Source organism: Lepidochelys kempii, chromosome 19 (genome assembly GCF_965140265.1).
Source record: "Lepidochelys kempii isolate rLepKem1 chromosome 19, rLepKem1.hap2, whole genome shotgun sequence".
In the NCBI taxonomy this organism is placed as follows: domain Eukaryota; kingdom Metazoa; phylum Chordata; order Testudines; family Cheloniidae; genus Lepidochelys; species Lepidochelys kempii.
The window spans coordinates 1,325,763-1,349,238 of NC_133274.1; the positions used below are offsets into that span (position 1 = coordinate 1,325,763).

The 23,476-nt window shown below is 46.5% G+C and overlaps 2 protein-coding genes across 5 annotated transcripts; one reads left to right on the forward strand and one right to left on the reverse strand.

Moving 5' to 3' along the window:
- Window positions 1-1,004: 1,004 nt before the first annotated feature.
- Window positions 1,005-15,245, reverse strand: CDCA8 (cell division cycle associated 8). Of its 2 annotated transcripts, none has more exons than XM_073317609.1 (11): window positions 15,090-15,245; window positions 13,458-13,570; window positions 10,781-10,909; window positions 10,134-10,174; window positions 8,776-8,851; window positions 8,235-8,371; window positions 7,163-7,242; window positions 6,598-6,696; window positions 3,568-3,694; window positions 3,080-3,166; window positions 1,005-2,048 (listed from the first exon to the last, which is right to left on the reverse strand). In XM_073317609.1, the coding sequence occupies exons 2-11, from the start codon at window positions 13,552-13,554 to the stop codon at window positions 2,004-2,006; spliced, it is 918 nt and encodes a 305-aa protein (XP_073173710.1). In that variant the 5' UTR covers window positions 13,555-13,570; window positions 15,090-15,245; the 3' UTR covers window positions 1,005-2,003. The 2 variants fall into 2 exon arrangements, with proteins under 2 accessions (XP_073173710.1, XP_073173709.1); XM_073317608.1 differs by lacking the exon at window positions 15,090-15,245 and adding an exon at window positions 13,955-14,264.
- Window positions 15,051-19,980, forward strand: AIRIM (AFG2 interacting ribosome maturation factor). Of its 3 annotated transcripts, XM_073317611.1 has the most exons (6): window positions 15,176-15,362; window positions 16,229-16,293; window positions 16,422-16,715; window positions 17,745-17,924; window positions 18,458-18,576; window positions 19,545-19,980. In XM_073317611.1, exons 3-6 carry the CDS (start codon window positions 16,444-16,446, stop codon window positions 19,580-19,582), a joined length of 609 nt encoding a protein of 202 aa, XP_073173712.1. In that variant the 5' UTR covers window positions 15,176-15,362; window positions 16,229-16,293; window positions 16,422-16,443; the 3' UTR covers window positions 19,583-19,980. The 3 variants fall into 3 exon arrangements, with proteins under 3 accessions (XP_073173713.1, XP_073173712.1, XP_073173711.1); XM_073317612.1 differs by lacking the exon at window positions 16,229-16,293 and having other exon boundaries at window positions 15,051-15,265; XM_073317610.1 differs by lacking the exon at window positions 16,229-16,293.
- Window positions 19,981-23,476: the final 3,496 nt, after the last annotated feature.

Sequence of the window (23,476 nt, forward strand, 5' to 3'; positions counted from 1 at the left end):
AGACCTCTAGCGTCTTTCCCTCTGTGTTAAAATACCCTGTAACTCAGCTTTGAAAATGTTTGCTGTTATAGCTTTTCTGAAGTTGAGGGAATTTTGGAAAGTTACAAAGTGGCAGAGTTACAATTTCATTTTTCCTTTTACAACTCAACTTTTCCACAGTTGGAAAAGGATTTGAAAAGTTACAGCAGATAAACGAAAACTGAAAAGAAATAAGTGAAAAGACAAACCCTAAACAGTCATTCTATTGAAGTCAGTGGAGGAAAAAAAGCAAAGAGTGGTCTGGAAAGGGAAAAAAACAAAAGTTTGAAATTTAAATTCAAGTAAAATCTAAATGAAAATTTTCCTACAAAAAAATTCAAATGAACTTTCTTCCCATGATTTTTTTCCAGCTAGTCCCATTCCCTTTCTTGGCAAGAGGATAATAGTTACCTTTTGTAATGCACATTGAGCCAACTACTATGTACTAAGTGTCACTGGAATTATGTGGTGGGACAGAATCAGAAGAGGGCATGTAGTTTACTGTTAAGAACTGCCTGTTCCAGTATTGCCTTAGTTTATATAATGTTAAGTACACTATAGAAAAACAGACATTGGAGGAAAAGGGGTTGACAAGCCATTATTCCTAAAGTTCTGGAATGAAGCACAGAACAGAAGCCCAGACAACTTGGGGCTCATGTTCCACTTTGGAAAGATACAGGGTGTTAACTCTTGTTGCAAAGTTCAGCTTTCTGAACTTTTATTCTGGCTTCTTAAAGCTCTCTTCAGAACTCTGAAAACTATGTGTAAAGACACAGAACAGATGTTGTTGTTGTTGTTCCAGGCCAGGTTTCAGTCACATGATTCCTACACAGAGGTTATGAAGTGCTTCAGGCTTTTTCCATCACAGAAATGCTGGAGAAGAGTAAGGTGCTGGACACTGACCATTCTAATGCATCAGTGCTGTCCATGCGCTATTAAGCGAAGCAGGAATTTTCTAAAACAGTAAAAGTCAATGAATATGTAACTAATTTTATTCCATCTATAAACAGTATTTATTGTGTAAAACTTTTTTAGTTCATGAAAAGAATGCAGGGAACACCGCAGTGGAGACCTAGACATAGTGGAACCTGGCCCTGCCACATCCCCATCTCCTCCCTAGGAGCTAGTGCAGGAAACAGCAGTTTCCCTGTGCAGAGGGAACTCTCCACTGGCTGTCTCCAACCACTCTAAAGGGACTTGCCCAGTAAGTGTATGTGCCTTAGACTTAGAGGATCGGAGGTCTAGATGATTGGTTTTGTAGATAGAAGCTTTAAAACTCAGTAAAATTATGGGTTTAAGAACACACCAGTGTATTCATTTCTTTAAAAACAACGGTAGGATGTACAATAAAAGACTTCAAGTACATTGTTCACTGTAAACTGGAGAGCAGGATTGAAAGTTCAGTGGCTGCTGTGAGAAAAACAAAACAAAGGATTCGTTGTACCCCTAGCACCCCTGGCAGCTTCATTAGCTGGTCTGCAATAAAATGTTCTTTTAGCACCCCCTATTAATTATTTGTAATTGAGGTTCATATTCCAGCTGTTAGAATACAACTAATTAGCACCTTGCAATGATGACATCAATAAACAGAAAACTTGCCTGGTAATAAGTGCAATGAGCAGCTCCACCGCTTTTGCTCCCAAACCAGATAAAACTTTTGTCAATCACACCTGTAATCCAATAGATCCTACTGCTTCGATCTTCTGCAGATTGCAGGGCAGCTGTATCCACCTGACTTGTCTCTCATACACTCTGGAGGATCCAAGGCCAAGGTATAGCTAGCTATCTTGAAACAGGAAACTAAGTACTTCTTTCTGTACAAAAAGAAGTCAACCTATTCTAATCACATTATATATTACAGGCTGAAAATCTGTTCCTAACTTCCACCGTGTAACAGAAAGGTAAAAGAATAGAGTAAGAATTCAGGTTGTAGTCCTAAAATTGATGTTCCAGATTTACAAAAAAAGTCAATTATCCCTGAAGTTTCATCTTTGGGTGTTCGTGCTGCTGCATACTTGTGCAAGATGAACCTAAAAAGGAGAAAGATTAACAAATAGCACTTGTAAAGAACACATGCTGCCATATCCTAAAGTAGGGGTGGGCAAACTACAGCCCAGGGGCAGCATCCGGCCCTCCAGACATTTTAATCTGGTCCTTGAGCTCCCTCTGGGGAGCGGGGTCCAGGGCTTGCCCAGCTCCGTGTGGCTCCTGGAAACAGCAGCATGTCCCTTCTCCAACTCCTACACATAGGGTAGCCAGGGGGCTCCGCATACTGCCTCCGCCCCAAGCGCTGCCCCCGCAGCTCCCATTGGCTGGGAACCACGGCCAATGGGAGCTGCAGGGGCAGCGCCTGTGGACGGGGCAGAACTGCCTGGCCGCGCCTCCTCATAGGAGCTGGATGGGGGACATGCTGCTGCTTCTGGGATCTGCTTGAGGTAAGTGCCCCGCAGAGCCTGCCCCCCTGCCATGCCCCAACCCCCTGCCCCAGCCCTGATATCCCTCCTGCCCTCTAACCCCTCGGTGCCAGCCCAGAACACCCTCCTACACCCTCATCGCCAGCCCCACTCCATAGCCTGCACCGCCAGCTGGAGCCCTCACCCCCTCCTGCACCCCAACCCATAATTTCGTGAGCATTCATGGCCCACCATACAATTTCCATACCCAGAGGTGGCCCTCAGGCCAAAAAGTTTGCCCACCCCCATCCTAAAACCACCTACACTGGAAAAAAAGGAGGGCATATTCACCCTTGAATTAAATCCTAAGCACTACCGGTAGCTCTCTCCCACTAATGAAAGCACGGTTTGTATACAGACCAGTTGAGTGTAAGACCCACCTCTGTGTATTTTGCTGACTAGGTGAACAGACCCACATTGTATAAAACCATATTTTCTGGGCGCGCCAAGATCCAGGCAAACACAAGAGGAAAAGAATTTAACAAGAAAGATGACTGGCAGAGTCTAATGGAAACTGATGGCCCATTAACTTGACTACAGGGATGATGACAATGCTAGGCACCACAACAGACCAGTTTCAATTCATAGCCAAGTATATACTGACTTACTGATAACTTCTTCATAATTCCCAGGGTCTCTGGATTGAGATGACTTAAATTCCTTTTGGTCAGGTCACTGGCTGCTAAACGAATGTTCTGTACGAAAAAGACCACAAGTCTCAGTTACTGTTCAGCTGTATCATACTGGTACATGTTAGCTTGTAAGTGAAACCAGTGAAAGAACCAAACAAGATTGAAGTATCTGGATTATATATTAGAAAGATTGATAGACCACTATATTTAAGAGCAGGGAATCATGTACTGCTTTTATAGCAAGTGATGGACCCACTGTCCTGGGAACAGGATAAGGTTACTGATAAACAGGACTAGTTACAAATAGAGGACCAGATGCAGCATGAGATCACAGACTTATCTCACACCTTTTCTGTATTGCACCATGGCACATACTGCTATCAGCCATTATTTTAAATTGCATTTGGTGCACTTCAAGACCCACTAAAATATTTCCCTACATTTTTAATAAGTTTCTGCTTTACCTCCCCTCCTCCGACAGGGACCGTAATGATGACATCGTTGCTGTTAGCAAGAGGGCTGCCGTTTGCAGAGACGATGTAAACATGCTCATGTGCGGCAGGCGTGCGTAGACCTGGTGTCTTGAAAAGCCTGAAAGATGTTCCGAAGTTATTGCTGAATAACTTTATTCTAGCCAATTAAAATGATCAGCAGTACGTTTCATGAGATTCTCCCCAACTAGAGATTTCAAACATCTCATTTTCAAGGGAAACAGGTTGGAGAAAAATGTGTATCTTGAAGTGCGAAACCAACAGAGCTTGTCAGAACCCAACTGTACTAACAAAAAACTCTGATTAAACTAGGACATGATTTATCTTATCTTCTTTTTTCTATTTATGACCTCCATCTACCCTCTTCTGTGGGACTACAGGCTTCTGGCTCTAAATCAATCAAAACTCTGAGGCCAAAACCTAAGGCTATTAAGTGATGTGTTGTAGTCGTCTCAATATTCCATATTTTACACTGAAAGAGCTAATTCTGAGAAGACATTTGACATATTTAGGCCAACATTTCAAAAGCAGACTCTGGTTTTAGGTGCACAGCTCCAGACATCCTGAGCCCAATCTTCAGAAATGATGAGCACCCACAGCTCCCACTGACTACAGCTTTACTTGAGAACGATAAGATAAGCACTTCTAAAAATCAAGCCCAAGCGGTTTAAAAAACCAAAAGCACCCAACCTAAAAACTAAAGCACCTGCTTTTGAAATTTTAGATCCCTATCATATCCCTCCCTTAGTCATCTCTGTTCTAATCTGAACTGCCCCAGGTTTTTTAATCTGTCCTCATATGGAAGTTGTTCCTTAGCCCTAACCATTTTTGTTGCCCTTCTCTGTATCTTTTCCAATTCTAATGTATCTTTTTTGAGATGGGGTGACCAGTACTGCAAGCAGTATTCAAGGTGTGGATGTACCATGGATTTGTATAGCAGCACTATATTTTCTGTCTCTCTCTTTTCTAATGGTTCTTAACATCGATAGCTTTTTTGACTGCCACTGCACATTGAGCAGATGTTTTCAGAGAACTATCCATGATGACTCCAAGATCTTTCATGAGTGGAACAGCTAATTAGACCCCACCATTTTGTATATAAAGTTGGTGTCACGGGTCCACTTACCATTGGGGTACTTTCTTGTGGCCACATCTGGGTATTAGCTCCACTAAGGTCTGATGTCCCCCCTCCCACTGGTGGCTCACATTGCATCCTCTCTCACTCTACAGGACATGTAGTGCTCCCTCCTCATGATTCAGCCCTCTGGCCAGGTCATTATGTAGTCCTCCCCTTCCAGGGTATTAAAGTCCCACTGGATCAGCTGTCCTCATCTTTTCCAGACAGTCTTCCCATCCAAGGCCAGGCCCTGTACCATTTTCCCAGTGGCTGGAAGGGGAACCCCAGCCCACACACTACTTTGGGTTCCAGTCCAGGGACCCTATGTCCAGCAATTATGGTCTGCTTGCTCCCTGTTGCTCTTTCCCTGGACTTCTTTCTACTTCTTTGCTCTATCTTCTGGCTCCCCCGGGCCCGAGTTTACCAACCCAAACTTCCTCCACCCAGGGAGGGACTGCAGACTACTTCTGCAGCTCATGTTCTCAGCTTGCTGGCTTTATATGAACTCAGCCTGCCTCTGCTCAGCTGGACTCCACTTAGTGCCTGTCCATCAAGCCCAAGTCTCCGCGCAGGTGCAGCCTACCAGGTTAATTGACCTAATTTAACTTGCTCTGCCTTGTGTGGCGTGGACACCCCATCACGGCTGAGACTATGTTTTCCAATGTACATTACTTTGCACTTATCAACTCTAAAATTTCATCTACAATTTTGGCGCCTGATCACCCAGTTTTGTGAGATCCCTTTGCAATTGTTTGTAGTCTTCTTTGGACTTAACTATTAAGTAATTCTGTATCATCTGCAAATTTTGCCACCTCATTGTTCACCCCCTTTTGCAGATCATTTATGAATATGTTGAACAGCACTGGTCCCAGTACACATCATTGAAGGATCCTGCTATTTTACCTCTCTCCACTGTGAAAACTGACCATTTATTCCTGCCCTTGGTGAAAAGATAGGAAACAAGTTACTGACTCATGAGAGGATCTTCCTTCTTATCCCATGACTGCTTACTAGTCTTTGGTATGGGACCTTGTCAAAGTCCAAGTACACTAAATCCACTGGATCACCCTTGTCCACATGCTTGTGACCACCCCCTCAAAGAATGCTAATAGATTGGTGAGGCATGATTTCCCTTTACGAAGGCTATGTTGACGCTTTCCCAGCATATCTGCTAATTGTTCTTTACTATAGTTTCAACCAATCTGCCTGTTCCTGAAGTTAGGCTTACTAGCCTGTAATTGCCAGGATTGCCTCAGGGCCTTTTTAAAAACTCGGTGTTCTATTAGCTATCCTCCTCTCATCAGGCACAGAGGCTGATTTAAGCAATAGGTTACATACCACAGTTGTTAGTTTTGCACGCATCAGATGCACATATTTGAACAATGGAAAAAGGAGAGGGAGAAGGGACAGTGTGGAGATGGTTCAAACAAGTAGACTACAATTTTGCTGATTGCACAGTACAAGACTGAGCACAGTAAGCCATGCACAAATGAATACAGAATCATGAAGTCTCAAATTCCAATCCTGGCTCTGCTCGTGACACTCTACTAATAGTAGTCAAATAATCTCACTTCTCTACCTCAGTTATCTCATCCTTAATATTTCAGGGTCGTGACGGTTAGTCAATATTTCTACAGCACTTTGAATATGTGAAGTGTTATATTATGGCTCTTATAACACACATCAGATAGGAACAGCCACTGCCATGGGGCAGAATGGTAACAAGCTGATCTACATTGCAACTGTTCTGTCCCAGCTCATGGAAAACTAATGGCAAGACACACTAGATGCCTTGACACCTAGCAAATTCTGATACTTAATAGAGACATTTTGCAGAATACTATAAATATACAGCAACGTGGCTTTGCTAATTAATGCACACTCACCTGGAATCAAATTTAGGGGTGACAGTGGAGGTCCTTCCCCATGTGCGGGCACCAGCGACTTGGCCAAGGGCTGGAGTGACAAAATTATTTTTGCTTGACCTGCTCAAAGAGAGTGGCAGTGATAAGATGATGCCCTTTTAAAAGACCAGTTTAGCAGTTGCTTCTCAGTTCTGAACATCTGTTTTATTAGTTAGAAAAGCTGAGAACAATGTGAGGGTATTTGGAAACTAGAGGTTTCTCCTGATTTCAGGTAATGCCTCTTGACATGGCAGCAAAGACTGCAGTTTTATGACAGCTTGATTCAGTGTAAAACCCCACACACCCTCAAAGAGAATAGCTGATCAGTCACCTTACCATACTATGAGACTGCCCTCTGTAGAGCTCCTCCATTTACCCCTACCATACCTTTTTGTTAGCTCCTCCAGCACAGTACGCTTTGTCAGCCAGATCACTCTCTCCTCCATCCATCCACCCCAACCATGGTTACTTTGGCAGTATCATTTCTGGTCTCCCCTTTCCATCCCCACATTGAAAGAGAGGGATTCACACCACTCCAGACTCTTACCTTTTACTAATGCGTTTCACTCTCGCTGATGGAGCTCTTCTGCTCTTCGAAACTGGCACTTTTTTGGTTGATGTCTTCACCTGGAACACACAGAACTAACTGAATTATTTACTGTTTCTTGATCAAACCACAGCTGAACTCCAGTTCTGAAGAAGTGCTCCCATAACTGAACTAACACTGGTAACAGGAACTGAAGAACAAGACTCACTGTTCCCCTTCTCAGATGATCAAAACTGTGGAAAACCTGTCCCTTTTGAGTCTTGGCTTTATCATAGCCTAGAGCTGAGCTGGGGAAGACACAGGGATTTGTGCAGAATTCTTTTCCATAGATATCAAAATTCTAATAGTTAGTTAGAGCAGTCTTGGGTAAAGAGACTCCTGCTCCCAGAACATGATGGAAGTTGAACATACAATTTAAGAGAAAAGGGATATAAAATGTTTCTGTACACTTTCAGAAGTGGTTGGGTTCTACCTCATAACAGAATCTATCTAAGGCACTCAGATACCATGTGGACTCTGATCTCATGACAAACAGAATTCAGGCTATGAAGCAAAGGGAGAAACTAATTTCTCATTGAAGGTTTGGAGACACACAAAATATATGAAAATACCCTGAAGTCCCCTGACAATTTGTGGTTTTACACATTTTAAAAGAAATTCTCTCCCCAACGGGTCTTTCACACAGAAACAAACTAGGGAAATTGACTGTACAGTACAGAGGGGAAACAGTGAAAGAGACTACCCAGAGAGCTTTTACAAATGTACAAGAAAACAAAATGAGAAATCTCTCTCTTCCCATTATAGTCATCTTGGATATTACAAATAGAATAGATAACATTTTCAGATGGTCATGTGATTTAAGCTGCATCTGAAAAATACATATATTCTTCTGCAAAATAAAACTAGTTGTAAAGTTATATTTTACAAATTTTAAATAAAAAGATTATATAAACCTATACTGCTGATTAAAACAGGTAGCTAGCCTACGGCAAGCAAGCTATAAGCATCACCTCCATCAAAAGTCAACTCACTTCCTGCCTGGGCCATAACCACAACAAGATCAGTTATTTACCTTCCCTGTTTTGGGATAAACATTTTCATGTTCTGGTTCTGGTTCTTTGCTATCCTGTTTCCTCTTCTTTGCTACAGGGAGCAAACTAAGTTCTGTTTCTTCTTCAATAGCATCAATATCCTGTTTGGATTTTTTAGCTAGAAGGAGAAAAAAGTGTCCAAATTGAAAAAATTCGAAGCATATTAAAATATCCACGAACAGATAAGGTGAAAAGAAAACAGTCGTGAAGTTTGTTTGGCAAACAAATTATTGAACTAGTAGTTACATACTTATATAGAAATAAAGTAGGATTTTATAAGGAAAGGGGTTTTATGGGTGGCATAAACAAATGTGAACAACACTTCTATAAGATTTAGCAAATCTAAGTTAACACGCTGCACATGTAACATCACAAAGACTGAAGCAACAATTGTTTCTTTGAAACCTATTTAGGCCAGTTAATGAGAGTTGGAAGATAGCTGACAAGATCCATAAGGAACAAAAAAACATTCCACTATTGATTGCACCCAGAACATTCAGCAATGCTTGTAAACAAACTGACCTTTCTTGACAATTCTGAAAGGCGTCTGGATAACTTCTGCTGTAAGTTTGTTTATTTCTGATAGCTCCAAATCTGCCTAAAACCAAAAGCAATCACAATACCATGTGTATTATTAGTAAAGAACTCATTCCTAACTGCCTGCAAACAGCAGTGTAAACCCATAATTATTTTACAATAAAAATGCTTCTATGCTGCTTTGCACTTTGCTATGTAAACACTTCTCTGGTATTTTAGAAATGGTAACAGCTTGCAGGACCTGCACAGCACTTAGTACTGAAAGACTTTATTCACCTGCTACAGCTATTCCCAACCCCCAAACATTTCAGTCCAATCCCAACATAGAAGTTTTCTGGTTTACAAAGAAATGCATATTCCCTGGTGAATGAGGCAGGGCAAGATAACAGTAAGGAAACATTGTTTAACTGATAGTCTGTTTAGTCAATTAGTATCACTGGTAGGCAAGCCAAGATTTCATTGCAGAAAAATGGCTTCCTATAAAAAGACTGCTAAAATTGAAAACTTTCAGCTATCTGGGCCATGAGAGAAAGTAGGTCAGGACACTTGCTATTTTCCACTTCTTTAAAAATCAAAGGCAGACACCCACTATCAACTGCAGAGACCCAGCTTGAATTACAAGGTCAGTTTTCTGAAACTTGAGAATCCTCTGAGTAAGAGGAGCAAAGAGGTAGTTACAGAATTCAGGAACAAGTCTTCCAGCTACCAAATGCTTCAGACTCAGGGCTTCTCTACACTTGAAACACTGCAGCTGAGCCACAAAGAGCTTCGGTATAGACACTCACTACAGCAAAGGAAGGGTTTTTTCAATCAGCATAGTTAATCCATGTCTCCAAGGCAGTAGCTAGGTGGTGGAAGAATTCTTCCATCAACCAAGGGCTGTTTATACTGGGGCTTAGATCAGCTTAACTATGTGGCTCAGGGGTGTGCATTTTTCACATTCCTGAGTGATGTAGCTGAGTTGACTTAACTTTTGAGTGTAGACCTGGCCTCAGTAAAGATTTCGGAGAAGTCTGTATTAGGTGGCAGCCATAACAATGAAGTGAGTTTCAATAGTCATTAAAGTGCACGGCACGGGGGACTGGATATGTATCTTGGAAAAAGGAGTGTCAAAGATTTACCATAAACCAAGTAATTGAAGGAGAAGGCTAGCACTTTGGCCAGACAGGAGAGACTACAAACGTTTCATGTCTTATTTAATCCTTTCACCAAGTGCTGTGCTAAGACTCTTAAAATGATGCAATGGTTTAAATAAAGATTGGGTTCCTAAAAACATTATCCAGTTGTACCAGAAAAGAAGTTTTTATTTGGCTTAGGAGCTACACTAGATGTATGTTACCTACCGTTGCTGCTTCTTCTAGGGCCTTTTTACTTCCTCCTTTAGCTGGAGACAGAACATTTTTTTATCAATGTATAACCAGAGTAATTTATGCAATATTAAAGTTTTAATACTTGGGTAGAATTAAACAAACAGGCAAACAATGAGCATTTCTTGACAGTTAATGACCATCTTAAGATAAAGGAACTAGTGGGAAAGCAGGATTTATCGTAAACAGAAAATCTGTGGTTGTCTACGAATCCATGTGGATAGGATATTCAATTTGCCTCTTCTTGTTTCCAAAGGTTTTTTTTTAAACACATGATTTTGTACCCAGTTAACCCAGTGCCACACCTCTTATCTCATGTGCCAATGAGTTTAAGACATCCAAAGGAAAAACATTTGAAGCCTTATTTTGAATTAGCACTTTCATACAAATAAACTTATCCAATATATTGACTTTAAATGTGATATGTTACAAAAGAAATAATTTACTGTAATTATAGATAACAACGTAAATAGTAATTACGTTTCTGAAAATCATGCAACTAGGATATGTCATTAAACAGAGTCCACTAACTGGATGAATGACTTATTAATTCACTTTTAGCTCTAAATTTAGTACATTTTTGAACTATTTTGTCAATACATATTGGAGTGGATGGACCATACCAAAGTAGTCAAGCCAGTTCATCTCTCTCAGTGCTAGAGGAAGTCGGAGGTTTTCTATGTTATAAAGATTATCCAATTCCTTGAGAAGATTTTGCCCATTTGTTTGTAGCTGATCAATTCTAGTTTGGACTAAAACAAAAAAAAGAAAAGAATTTTGATTGATTACTACATAGAACACAAATGTTATTCAGGGATTTACATATCAGGGCTTGAATTTATATTTCTCTGAATATCAGCAAAAATCTACTCCCTTGTGAATGCGCTTTTCTGATCAAATCTATTTCATTCTTGCCAAATAAGCCTTTTTGAGCACTTATATTTTCATTTGCTATGAGCCAATGGTAGAAAATTAACTGGACTGTATAAAGGTATGTCTGCAGTGCTTCTGTGTAGACACTCCCTAAACCAACAGGAGGGTTTCGCACATTGGTGTGGGCAATCCACCTCCCCAAGAGGCAGTCACTAGGTTGATGGAAGAATTCCACAAGGTGGAACAGATTGTCACCTACCACCCATATTGGAACCCATATCATTAAACAATTACAACCCACACTTGATGGGGACCACATCCTGAAAGAAATCTTTCCTGAACCCCCTTTCCTGCCCTTCAAACAACCCCCCAATCCCATCATCAGAAAAAAGTTCTGCACAGACCAAGACACATTAACTCAAAGCAGCACCAGACACTGCCAGAACAACAGATGCAAAACCTGTGGACCTCTCCACTGCTGCGATGATGAACACCCCTTACAAGACACCTCTCAAAATCCCTGGCTTCTAAACAATTCTATCGCAACATGTGGTGTATCTCAGCCAGTGCACTAAGTGTACCTCGATAACAACAACTATGTGGGTGAAATCAGGTAATCACTAAGCTCTTGAATGAACTCACACAGAAAAATGATAAAAGACAAAAATACCATATCACCTGTGTGGTACACACTTTCCAAAGTGATCATTCTATGTCTGACCTCTCAGTCCTCATCCTCAAAGGAAACCCGTGCAACACCTTCAAAAATCGAACTTGGGAACTTAAATTCATAACTTTGCTAGATACTAAAAATCATGAACTGAATATACACACACTGGATTTATGGTTTATTACAAAAATCTATAAAACACTAAACCTCCCCCCTATAACTGGAAAGGTATTAACAGGCCACTTCACATTGAATGATCCCTTGAAATATGTATTAACTATTTATGCTGGACAATCTGTTCTACCTTGCATTTAGCTGTGACACAGAGTACATTTCCCAGATCTGAAGAAGAGCTCTATGTAAGCATGCAAGCTTGTTTCTCACCAACAGAAGTTGGTTCAATAAGAGATATCACTGCATGGACCTTGCCTCTCTAAATAGCCTATTGACAAGCACCCAATATTAATATTTAACAGCTAACAGTTGTTAGGATATAGATAATTCAGGCCTGTCTGTAAAGGCCTATACTCTAAGAATTTAGGTGTATTCTTATCACTTGGCTAGTTATAGAGGTATAAAAGAAAGAATCAAAATCACTGTCTGCAGTGTAAGGTCCTTCTCTTACTGTGACAGTCTGAGGCCCTGTTCTTAGGCTAAGGCCTTTGGCTAAGCAACAGAGGCAGCCGTAAACTGGGAAGCAACCGGTCACATCCTCACATTCCAACCTAGTCACATTGAAATAAGGTGCTATTGGGCCGTTAGGAATACAATCCTGTCCTGATAATGCCTATCACCTCCAGAGAAAGGAAAGTGCCTAGAAGATGTAAAAGGAAACTTAGTTTGATAGCATCCTGTCTGGCAAGAACTCACTTATCAATAGCTGGGATGTGAAATCCTCACTTCTGTATTGTTTTGTCATTATAGTTCCCACTTTGCTATTGTTCATCTGGTTCTGTGATTGTTCCTGTCTGCTGTATAATTAATTTTGCTGGGTGTAAACTAATGAAGGTGGTGAGATATAATTGGTTAAATAATCATGTTACAATATGTTAGGATTGGTTAGTTAAATGTCAGGAAAATGATTGGTTAAGGTATAACTAAGCAGAACTCAAGTTTTACTATATAGTCTGCAGTCAATCAGGAAGTTAGGGGGTGGGGGGAAATGGGAACAGGGAATGGGGGTGGGGAAATTAGAATCATGTTTGGCGAAAGGGCATGAATGGGAACAGGGACCCAGGTGTAAGGCTCTGTGGTGTCAGAGCTGGGAAGGGGGACACTAAGGAAGGAAACTGGAATCATGCTTGCTGGAAGATCACCCCAATAAACATTGAATTGTTTGCACCTTTGGACTTCGGTTATTGTTGCTCTCTGTTCATGCGAGAAGGACCAGGGAAGTAAGTGGGTGAAGGAATAAGCCCCCATAACAACCATGACCTCAAAAAAGATTTCCTATTTTAGTTTAATTCCTAGAAGACCTGCATCAACATTGCAGCATACTCATCACAACTAGCCCCCTGGATAGAAGCCTCAGGAAAGGTCAAGGATTGCATAAGCATCGAGAATTAAACCACCTTCTCCAATCCCTCAAAGTCATCCTTCTGGATCAAAGCTACAGTTTGTGCTTTATCTGTCCTGAGGTGTCAGTTTCCAGGGTTGTTAAGACAATAACTTTAACCAGCATTAAATTAACCTGGAAAACAACTCAGGACCCTGAACCCTTTGTAAAAAGCAAGTTTATGAATGAGTGCAAAGGTTACCTTCACGATCAAAGTCCTTTAAAAACGCAGCAAGCTTTTTCTTTTTCACATTGTTTTTGCTGGTTCCATTGGCTGTTTTCTTCCTGGATGGTGCCATGGTGTCGGATGGAGCTCTGCAGCAGAACAGAAACAGCCAGTTGGGTTCATACAAGGGAACACTTGGCCAGTCAGAGACAAGAGGCCCTAGTCTTCTGGGAGGCTGGGAGCTACTGCTGCTCTATCCCTATTGAAAACCAGGGCTCCTGGGACTACTGCAAGCCACAGCAGAGAGTCGGCATTGGTGCCCCACACAGGGGAGTGGATCCCCAGCACCAGGACCAGGCAGCAGACGCACCACTGGTGGCCTGGGGCTGAAAGCCTGGCAGGGGCTTGTCTGAACATAGGGCTGCTCCTGATCAGCTCCAGTGGTGGGGGCTCTGGGCCGGTGAAGCTAAACAGGCCCACAGCGAAGTGAGGACGGGTCAGAACCAGCCCGGGCCTGTCCCAATCCGCATCACCTCTCTCTGGAGTAGACAATGCCATCTGGGAACCACCTGCTCGGCACCCGGCACCCGGCCAGGGCAGTGGTTTTCAACCCTGTGGTCCTGGTGACCCCCCCGCTTTTCACATAGTCGCCTCGGAGTGTGACTCCTTCTGAATTAAAATGGAGGGATCGTTTCACTGGGGCATGGAGCTGGCAGCTCGCCACCCCTGTGCGGGGCAAGGCTGGGGCGGAGGGACAAGGACCGGGGAGCGAAAACGTGACAGAAGGGAGGTTCTGCATGTCCCCCCCCGAGCGGGCCCCTCTGCCCCCCCCGCTCCCCCGAGCGGCCCCCCCGCCCCAACAGCCCCCCGAGCGGGCCCCTCTGCCCCCCCTGCCCCCCCGAGCGGCCCCCCCGCCCCAACAGCCCCCCCTGCCCCCCGAGCGCCCCCCCACGGGCCCCTCCACCCCAACAGCCCCCCGAGCAGCCCCCCGGCCCAACAGCCCCCCCGCCCCCCGAGCGGGCCCCCCCGCCCCAACAGCCCCCCCTGCCCCCCGAGCGGGCCCCCCCGCCCCGGCCCCTCTGCCCCCCCCGCCCCCCGAGCGGGCCCCCCCCGCCCCAACAGCCCCCCGAGCGGGCCCCTCTGCCACCCCGCCCCCCCCTTCCCCCCCCCGCCCCCCGAGCGGGCCCCCCCCGCCCCAACAGCCCCCCGAGCGGGCCCCTCTGCCACCCCGCCCCCCCCCTGCCCCCCGAGCGGGCCCCCCGCCCCAACAGCCCCCCTGCCCCCCGAGCGGCCCCCCCTACGGGCCCCTCCACCCCAACAGCCCCCCGAGCAGCCCCCCGCCCCAACAGCCCCCCTGCCCCCCGAGCAGCCCCCCCGCCCCCCCGAGCGGCCCCCCCGCCCCAACAGCCCCCCGAGCAGCCCCCCGGCCCAACAGCCCCCCCCGCCCCCAGAGCGGGCCCCCCCGCCCCGGCTCCACTGCCCCCCCCGCCCCCGAGCGGGCCCCCCGCCCCAACAGCCCCCCCTGCCCCCCGAGCGGGCCCCCCCGCCCCGGCCCCTCCCGCCCCCCCGAGCGGGCCCCTCTGCCACCCCGCCCCCCCCTGCCCCCCGAGCGGGCCCCCCGCCCCAACAGCCCCCCCTGCCCTCCGAGCGGCCCCCCCCGCCGCTCACCGGCTCGCTCCTGGCGTCCCCAACGCGCGCGCGAGCCCCAACAACTACTTTCAAACCCGACCGCCCAATCAGCGAAGCGGCGGGACGGCGCCCAAACGCGCACGCGCTCCCGCCGCCAATGGAAAACGGAGCACGAGAGAGAACTACAATTCCCAGCATGCCTCGGGGGCAGGCAGGTGGGTGACTTCCGCTTCGCGCGAGCGCCCGTCGCTGGGGCAGCCGGTTTCACTTCCGGTCTGAGGGGAGCTGGCAACTACACTTCCCAGGGCTCAGGTAAGGGAGGGCCCGGGGGTTCGCCTGCCCCCCCCGACCTCTCCCCCCCCGGGGCCCTGCTCCCCTCCCCCACAGGCCCCGCATCGAGACCCCTCCCGTCCTGCTCCCCTCCCCCACAGGCCCCGCATCGAGACCCGCCCCCCCCGTCCTGCTCCCCTCCCCCATTGCCCCCCCGTGGAGACACCCCCTCCCCCCCGGGGCCCTGCTCCCCTCCCCCACAGGCCCCGCATCGAGACCCGCCCCCCCCGTCCTGCTCCCCTCCCCCATTGCCCCCCCGTGGAGACACCCCCTCCCCTCCGGGGCCCTGCTCCCCTCCCCCACAGGCCCCGCATCGAGACCCGCCCCCCCCGTCCTGCTCCCCTCCCCCATTGCCCCCCCGTGGAGACACCCCCTCCCCCCCGGGGCCCTGCTCCCCTCCCCCACAGGCCCCGCATCGAGACCCGCCCCCCCCGTCCTGCTCCCCTCCCCCATTGGCCCCCCGTGGAGACACCCCCTCCCCCTTGGCCCCGCATCGAGACCCCCCCCGGGGCCCTGCTCCCCTCCCCCACTGGCCCCGCATCGAGACCCGCCCCCCCCCGTCCTGCTCCCCTCCCCCATTGGCCCCCCGTGGAGACACCCCCTCCCCCCCGGGTCCCTGCTCCCCTCCCCCACTGGCCTTGTATGGAGACACCCCCCTCCCCCCCGTGGCCCTGCTCCCCTCCCCCGGGTCCTGCTCCCCGTCCCCATTGCCCCCTGCATAAAGACCCTTCCTCTCTTTCCTCCAGCTCTGTCAGGGCTCTCACCTCAAATATGTTCACCCCCATAAGCAGCAGTCCACCCCGAATTCCCCCCCACCTTTCCCATTTCTAAAGCAAACTCTTGTCTAGGAGCTGCCTGAGCTTCTGGAGGCCTGCGCTCCTAAGCCAGTGGCGCTGGTCTGTGGAGCGGGATGGTGAGTGTGGACAGTGGCTGCTTACTGGAAGGCGGTGGGGACCCTCAGCCCTAGGATCTCTGTACCTGTGTGTGCATATTGCAGGTTTCTGTGTGGTGCCCATCACCAGAGCCTCTCTCTTCCTGCAGCTCTGGGTCTGCCTATAAGAAGATGTCAGAGAGCCCAGCCATCCTGGTCCTTCATCGGTCCCTGCAAAAGTGCTTCCAGGCCATACAGCAGCAGCAAGAGGCTTGGCAGACGGCGCTGACGGACTGTAAACCTCTCCTGAGCTCCCTCAGCAATCTGGCGGAGCAGATGCAGGCCTGCCAGAAGGTCACATTTGCACATACACCACTGCGAGGCTTCCCGGATCTGGAAGAGCAGTTAAAATATAAGCAACGCTGTGCAGCAGAGACTCTGCTGGAAGAGCTGGTGGGCAAAGTGTAAGAGGCTGTTGTGTCAGGTTGTGAGCACTATGAAAGCCTGGGCAAACATGCTGAGAGAGGTGGGATTCCCCTTCTGGCCTGTTTGCAGGATTCACATCTGAAGGAGAGGAGATAATGTCAACCTAAGCATCACGTTTCTGTCTGGAAATGTTGTACCTATTGTTCTAACAATATGTAAAATCATAACAACTGAAAGTGAGCAAAAAATTGTCCCCTGCCTTTCAATTTGTTTACTTTGACTTTACATGGTGGGCCAGATTCTCAACTGGTGTCAATTAGTGTAGCCTCATTGAGTTCTGTTGGACCTTTGTTCATAGAATCATAGAATATCAGGGTTGGAAGGGACCTCAGGAGGTCATCTAGTCCAACCCCCTGCTCAAAGCAGGACCAATCCCCAATTTTTGCCCCAGATCCCTAAATGGCCCCCTCAAGGATTGAACTCACAACCCTGGGTTTAGCAGGCCAATGCTCAAACCACTGAGCTATCCCTCCCCCCAAATTGTTGATTTACAATAGCAAAGAATCTGGCCGAGTGTTGTCAAATATTCATTTTCACCCTTTGTCCTCATTTTGTGTCAGTCTTTCTCACAGAGTCTTGGAAGTATGTGTGTTTGTGTGGGATAAGCATTTTAAAAAAGGAGAAATATATAATTGTAAAACCACAAGAATTATTAGGGGTCTCAGCCATGTGTAATACTTAATAGTTTAGAGGAGTTAATAGCACTCATTAGATTTCAAGTTACAGTGTCTCTTTAAATTATGTGATTTGTTCAGCCTCTCAGCAGCATGTTCTATACGATCAGTTATACAGTCACATAGGCTTACCTTTTCCTTGCATGAATTCCCTAGTTCCAGTTCAGGTTACTGCATATTGTTGAACTCACCAAACTGTCAGTGCAAGGGGAAGCACTTTTTTTGTTTAAAGCAAGTACTGAGGCTTGTCCATGTAATTCATTTTGGGGTACAAAGTGAGTGAGGCCACCCTTTGGAAAACACAGCCGTGAGTATGACTCTCTGTTTTCACAGAGCTGACTTGCAGAAAGTGCGGGATGTAGTTAGTGGCTACGTGGGCACTGTTTTCCAACTCTATGAGCAGCATGCGGATGTGCTAGGTTTTGAAGCTTCTGTGCAGCGTACTGCTCTTATCCCCTCGCTGGCAGACATGTTGGAATGGCTGCACAATATTGAGAGATATTACCGACATGTGTATCCTTTGCTAGAAAAGCTAAAAGTTTGTAGCTCAAACAGGTCAAGGAGGTTGTTGTCTTGATTCATGTCAACAGAACTGGATTTGGCTTTCTTTATTTGTGAGTTGTCATCAGCTGGTGACCAGTAAGGTCACAATAAAACCTCACCAAGCATCTTGATGGACAGCTCTGGCAAATTGCTCCTGCCTCCACCTCCAGGAGTCAGTCTCCTGGCCCTGCTGTTTGGCCAAGGGAAATGAGATGAATAGGGAACATTTTTAGTAAGTGAATTTCTCAAAGAATCTAGAAAATACAGTCCATAGAGGGGGAAGAAGCTTAGATACTTGGGGTGACTATCGTTAGTGTGTTTTGACAAGGAACAACAAATAGAGCTCTTTCAGCATGTCCTGGTGGGAGGGGGAGTTGGATTGCAGGACTACAATGGGTCCCTACTCTCTCTTTTGAGCTCATAACTTCCTAAGAAGTCAGCTTGCTTGTGTTTCCTTCTCACCTCCCACCGGCCCCATATTTCAATCCTTACCTTCCAGAAAGATACCTGGAGAGTAAATTCCTTCTTCTCCAAGTCAGATATGAGAACTTGCCAGACATGCAAACCCTGCCGCAGTCCTGGGAGAGGATTTTGGAGAACAATAGCCGAAACATGGTTCAAGGTATTTTCATAAAACTCTTAAACATCTTAATGTGAGCTTAGTGCTATTGAAAGGGGCTGGTGTGGTGGCCCTGGAGACTGAAAGCCACTGTTTATCACCTGAACCTGTACTGTATTGGGTTTGTTTAGTCTGGAAAAGGGAAGACTGAGGGGGGGACATAACAGTTTTCAAGAACGTAAAAGGTTGTTATAAAGAGGAGGGAGAAATTTTTTTTTCTTAACCTCTTAAGGACAGGACAAGAAGCAATGGGCTTAAATTGCAGCAAGGGAGGTTTAGGTTGGACATTAGGAAAAACTTCCTAACCGTCAGGGTGGTTAAGCACTGGAATAAATTGCCTAGGGAGGTTGTGGAGTCTCCATCATTGGAGACTTTTAAGAGCAGGTGAGACAAACCCCTGTTAGGGGTGGTCTAGAGCAGTGTTTCTCAAGCTATCTGATGAGAATAGCAATTTTTTTTCCAATGTGTGCGCAGACCTGCAGCCGATGGCTCGTGGACTAGCACCGGTCCATGGACCAGCACTTTGAATAGCACTGGTCTAGATAATACTTAGTCCTGCCTTGTGTGCAGGGGACTGGACGAGATGCCCTCTCGAAGTCCCTTCCAGTCCTATGATTCCATGCAGCCACAACAATGTCTATCAATTAGTGCTACCATTGCAGTATTGGTTATATGGACGCTTGTCCTATGAGAACTGGACTGAGACCCACTGAATGATCACTATCTGGTAACAACTTGAAGTCACTGCACACCTGGACTTGACTGGAAATGGGACCTTTGAATAGAGGCAAAAGGTTCAGTATCCCATTTACCAGTCCTAAGATATTGAATTGTTGGTGGGTTATTCCCCGTTGGTCCTTGGTAATAAGTGGGGAAGTTCTCTCTGTGTGTGTGTGTGTGTGTGTGTGTATTATGACAAAAATAACACTTAGTGCAACATTAATGGCTTCTGTTTTTTCCTCCCAACTTAGACACTCTTCTGAAGGTCTCCTTTCTGGAGACTCTGTGAGGAGCTCTATTACTAACCAGCTTGCAGAGAGAAAACACCAGAGGATTTGTGTGAAATGATTAGTTTTGGGTGCCTGGGATAATACCTTGTTCAGGATACCCATGAAGAAGCTGGATTTGCTGAATGAGCTAGCCCAGTGCAGGGGTTTCCCTTGCTCTCTGCTATGAGCTAAGTGGTGTGTTAAAAGTCAAACAAGCCTGGCACCCAATGCGAGTGTCTCTGCTTGGCTTATGAAAGTGGACTTGATGTAGCAGCTGAAACAGTGGCTTGGATCATAAACTGAAGACAAAGGGAAAATGACAGATGTGGAATTTCTTCTTTAGCTCAGGGAGAGCTGCCAGCAGCAGCGCTCGTGGACTTTTTGTCTGCCAATGGAAATATACTTTTTTAATAAATTATGTGTCTGTCTGTGGTTAATGGCACACTGCAGTTCTACCCCAGGTAGCTAAATAAATGTTAGAGCAAAAACTTCCACTTAAAAATATTCCTTGTGTGATACCTACTGTCATTACATGTAACACTAAAGATTGCTACAGCATGAAGTCTAAAGAGAAACTTCTGATTGCTGACAAATGCACAAAAGAAGCCATCTCTCTGTTCAGTTTCCTTTTTTTACTTGTGTGGGGCCTTCACCCAGAAAGGCCAAAGAAAAACCTGTTTTCAAAAAGTGATTATGAAGCTGAAATAGTGGCAGGTGCCGCTGTAGTTGTGGAAACTACATTTAGTATTTTCTGAATTTACTAGATTTCAAATTGCTGGCTCCAAGTAGAACAGATAATAGATACAAGTCCTTAAGTAAAGAATTCTAGCTCACTTCTCTAGCAAGGGCTGGCATTTTACTGCTGCTCTCTGTCCCATGAGGTAAAGTGATTAATATTTAAAAGTAAGATACTTCTCCATTACAGGGCAGATAGTGATAAGCAATTCAAATTGGCTTTATATCCCAGCCAGGCAGCTGTAAGACAAGCTTCCTGTCAGTGCTGTTCTGAGCGAGCTTCCCCTGATTTTAGCACTTGCCTTTGGTGGGGTGCAGGCTCCTTACGTGTAGAACCTTGGGCTTCTGCAGGGTAGAGACTATCCAGTATGCTGTGCTGAATTGTGCTTCTGGGCCTCCCACCAATGTTACCGGGAGCTGTGGGCAGTGTGAATCCATTTAGCTGTAGCCTGATGGTTTTGGAATGTAGTCTTTACTGAGAACACCAAAGTCATTTCACTTAAGACCTAAAGATGGACTTGACCTCCGTCCTAGAGGTGAAAGGTGAGGGCTTGTCCATGCTATGCGCACCAGTGGTGAAAATAAAATGGCCAAGCATCCTATTATGAAACGTTTAACATAGTTTCATCTTCTTCCACAAGGGGGAGGTATTGCAGTTCTGCTAATCAAGTAGTTTTGCCGGGAATGATGCCAGGAACAGGAAGGGCTTTGCACTATGTAAAAGGGAGAAAGTTGACTATCGTGGCATTGCTTACAACCCCACCAGGAAGGTGCTGGTAAGAAAGTGCTGCCCTTTGCTATACAGCTCTCCCTTTTCCTTCTGGGTGGGTTGATGTGATGGAGATTTTGAAAGCAGTATGTAGACCAATGTCCTCCATGCTAAAAGTATCACACCCTTTTGCTTGTGGCAGGTGCTGTCCCCTGGGGCTGAGGCAGCATGTGCTGAATAGGGAACAGAAGATTTAATTCTACACCTTTCTAAAAGCACATGGCACAGGCTATTGAGAGACTTGTTCCCTGTGTTTCTCTGTGCAGCCTAGAGAATAAGGGTGGGTACCTTAAGCACCACTGAAAGCATTGCCAAGAGATGTACGAAGGAGGGGGCATTCTCCCCAAAATGTGCATGCTTGGTCCTCACCACTTACTGGTGACAAGACACTCAGATGGCAGAATAGACTCCAAACTATTAAGACTTAATCTATAGCTCGTCCCAACCCACCTCCAATTGCAGCCTGACAGCCTGAGCGAAGAGATGAGCCTTGTCGTGTGCTGGGGGAGTGAATTCCAAACCCAAGAGCCCTCGGCTCTGCAGCAAACCACCTCCCCTACCATGAGCCTGTAAGTCATTAACCAAACATCACGCTCAATGGTATCGAAGGCTGCAGACCGCGGTAAACATACCACGTAGGACAGGTACCTGTCCTCTGGCCACATTGCCTGGGGAGATCAGCAATGACCCAAACTAGGGCCTAGGCTGACACCAGATGGATTTCGCTTTAAAGACCCATTCAGTGAGAGATGTAGCTCTTTGTTTCCTGGCTCCAGACACTGTGCAGTTAATAGGAATTATACCTGCTAAAGGGAAACAGAGAAACACCTCTTTGTGCTTTGCTTTTAGAATGAAATGACTCAAGCCCAAGGAGCCATTTGGCCACATGAGGGCACTGCTAGACCTGCCTAGGGAGGGGAGCATATTATCAGCTGTGTGCTTCTGGGAGCACGAATGCCTCCTGTCTGCTGACAGCGTTGGCCTTATGGATTTTTTTTTTATCTGCACTTTTAATTGGAATGGAAGATAAAAAGAACTGCCTCCCTGCCTTTGCTGTGTCTCAAGTCTGCCCAGCTTAGTCCCTCCTCTGCTAATACAGAGCCCACATTAGATGCCAGGGAACCCTTTGGGTACACCTGCAATGTACATGTTCTCTCAGCAGTCAGAGGTACACTCGCAGGGGTGTCTAGCCAGGGGGCAGTGCTCCCATACAGGCTCCATCTGACTGGTCCCCATCCCTGCCGTTTGTGTGATTAAGAGTTAAGGCAAAGGTGCTCAATGCATCTCTCACATAACAAAGCTTTTGTGCCCAGCAACAGCAGGGGTGTTGATTGGCCACGGAGCACCCTGTATCCCTCTGAGTTGGACTGCGGGAGGTCACATGGCAACTTCTGCACTGGCACAGGAGAGGCCAGCAGTCCTGCTTGGGCAGTAGCAGCCTTGTGAGTTACAACACTTCTTGTTTTTGGCCTATTGCAAGTGGTGAGAGATGCCTGGCTGGTTTCCTGGTGAAGACCATGCCGCTTTCCTCCTCTGTACCGGGGGAAGCAGCTTGGAGGGAGATAAGACTCTTGACTCTGCCTTGTCACATGCTTGGTTTAGAGATTTCACCCCAGAGGCTCTGTCCTCCTTCACGAGATGGACTTCAACTTTCAGGGTTGGTGGCCTCTATCATAGAATCATAGAATATCAGGGTTGGAAGGGACCTCAGGAGGTCATCTAGTCCAACCCCCTGCTCAAAGCAGGACCAATCTCCAATTTTTGCCCCAGATCTCTAAGTGGCCCCCTCAAGAATTGAACTCACAACCCTGGGTTTAGCAGGCCAATGCTCAAACCACTGAGCTATCCCTCCCTGTCAAGGGGCATTTATTACAGTAATGCTCCCTTCTGTGCGCATTAATGGTAGATTGGCTAAAGGGTGGGCTCAAACCAGCTTGAATTCCATGTGCATGTGAATTCATAGAATCATAGACTTTAGGTCAGAAGGGACCATTATGATCATCTAGTCTGACCTCCTGCACAATGCAGGCCACAGAATCTCACCCACCCACTCCTGTAACACACCACTACCCTATGTCTGAGCTATTGAAGTCCTCAAATCGTGGTTTAAAGAATTCGAGGTGCAGAGAATCCTCCAGGAAGTGAACCGTGCCCCATGCGGCAGAGAAAGGTGAAAAACCCCCAGGGCCTCTGAATTCTGTGGATTCCCTGCAAAAACTTAACACAGGAATGTGACTGTGCAATGAGTCAAGGTGCAAATATCCCAGAGCCTTGCACTGAGTCATCTCCCTCTAAAGGAAGTGCGATAAGACCTCTTCCTCCTCCGGCAGGGTTTTAAGCTAAAGCAGATGATGTTGTGAAGATGTTAGCTTGGGAGATCAGTCTTGAAGAGCATGGCTTCCCGAGGGTC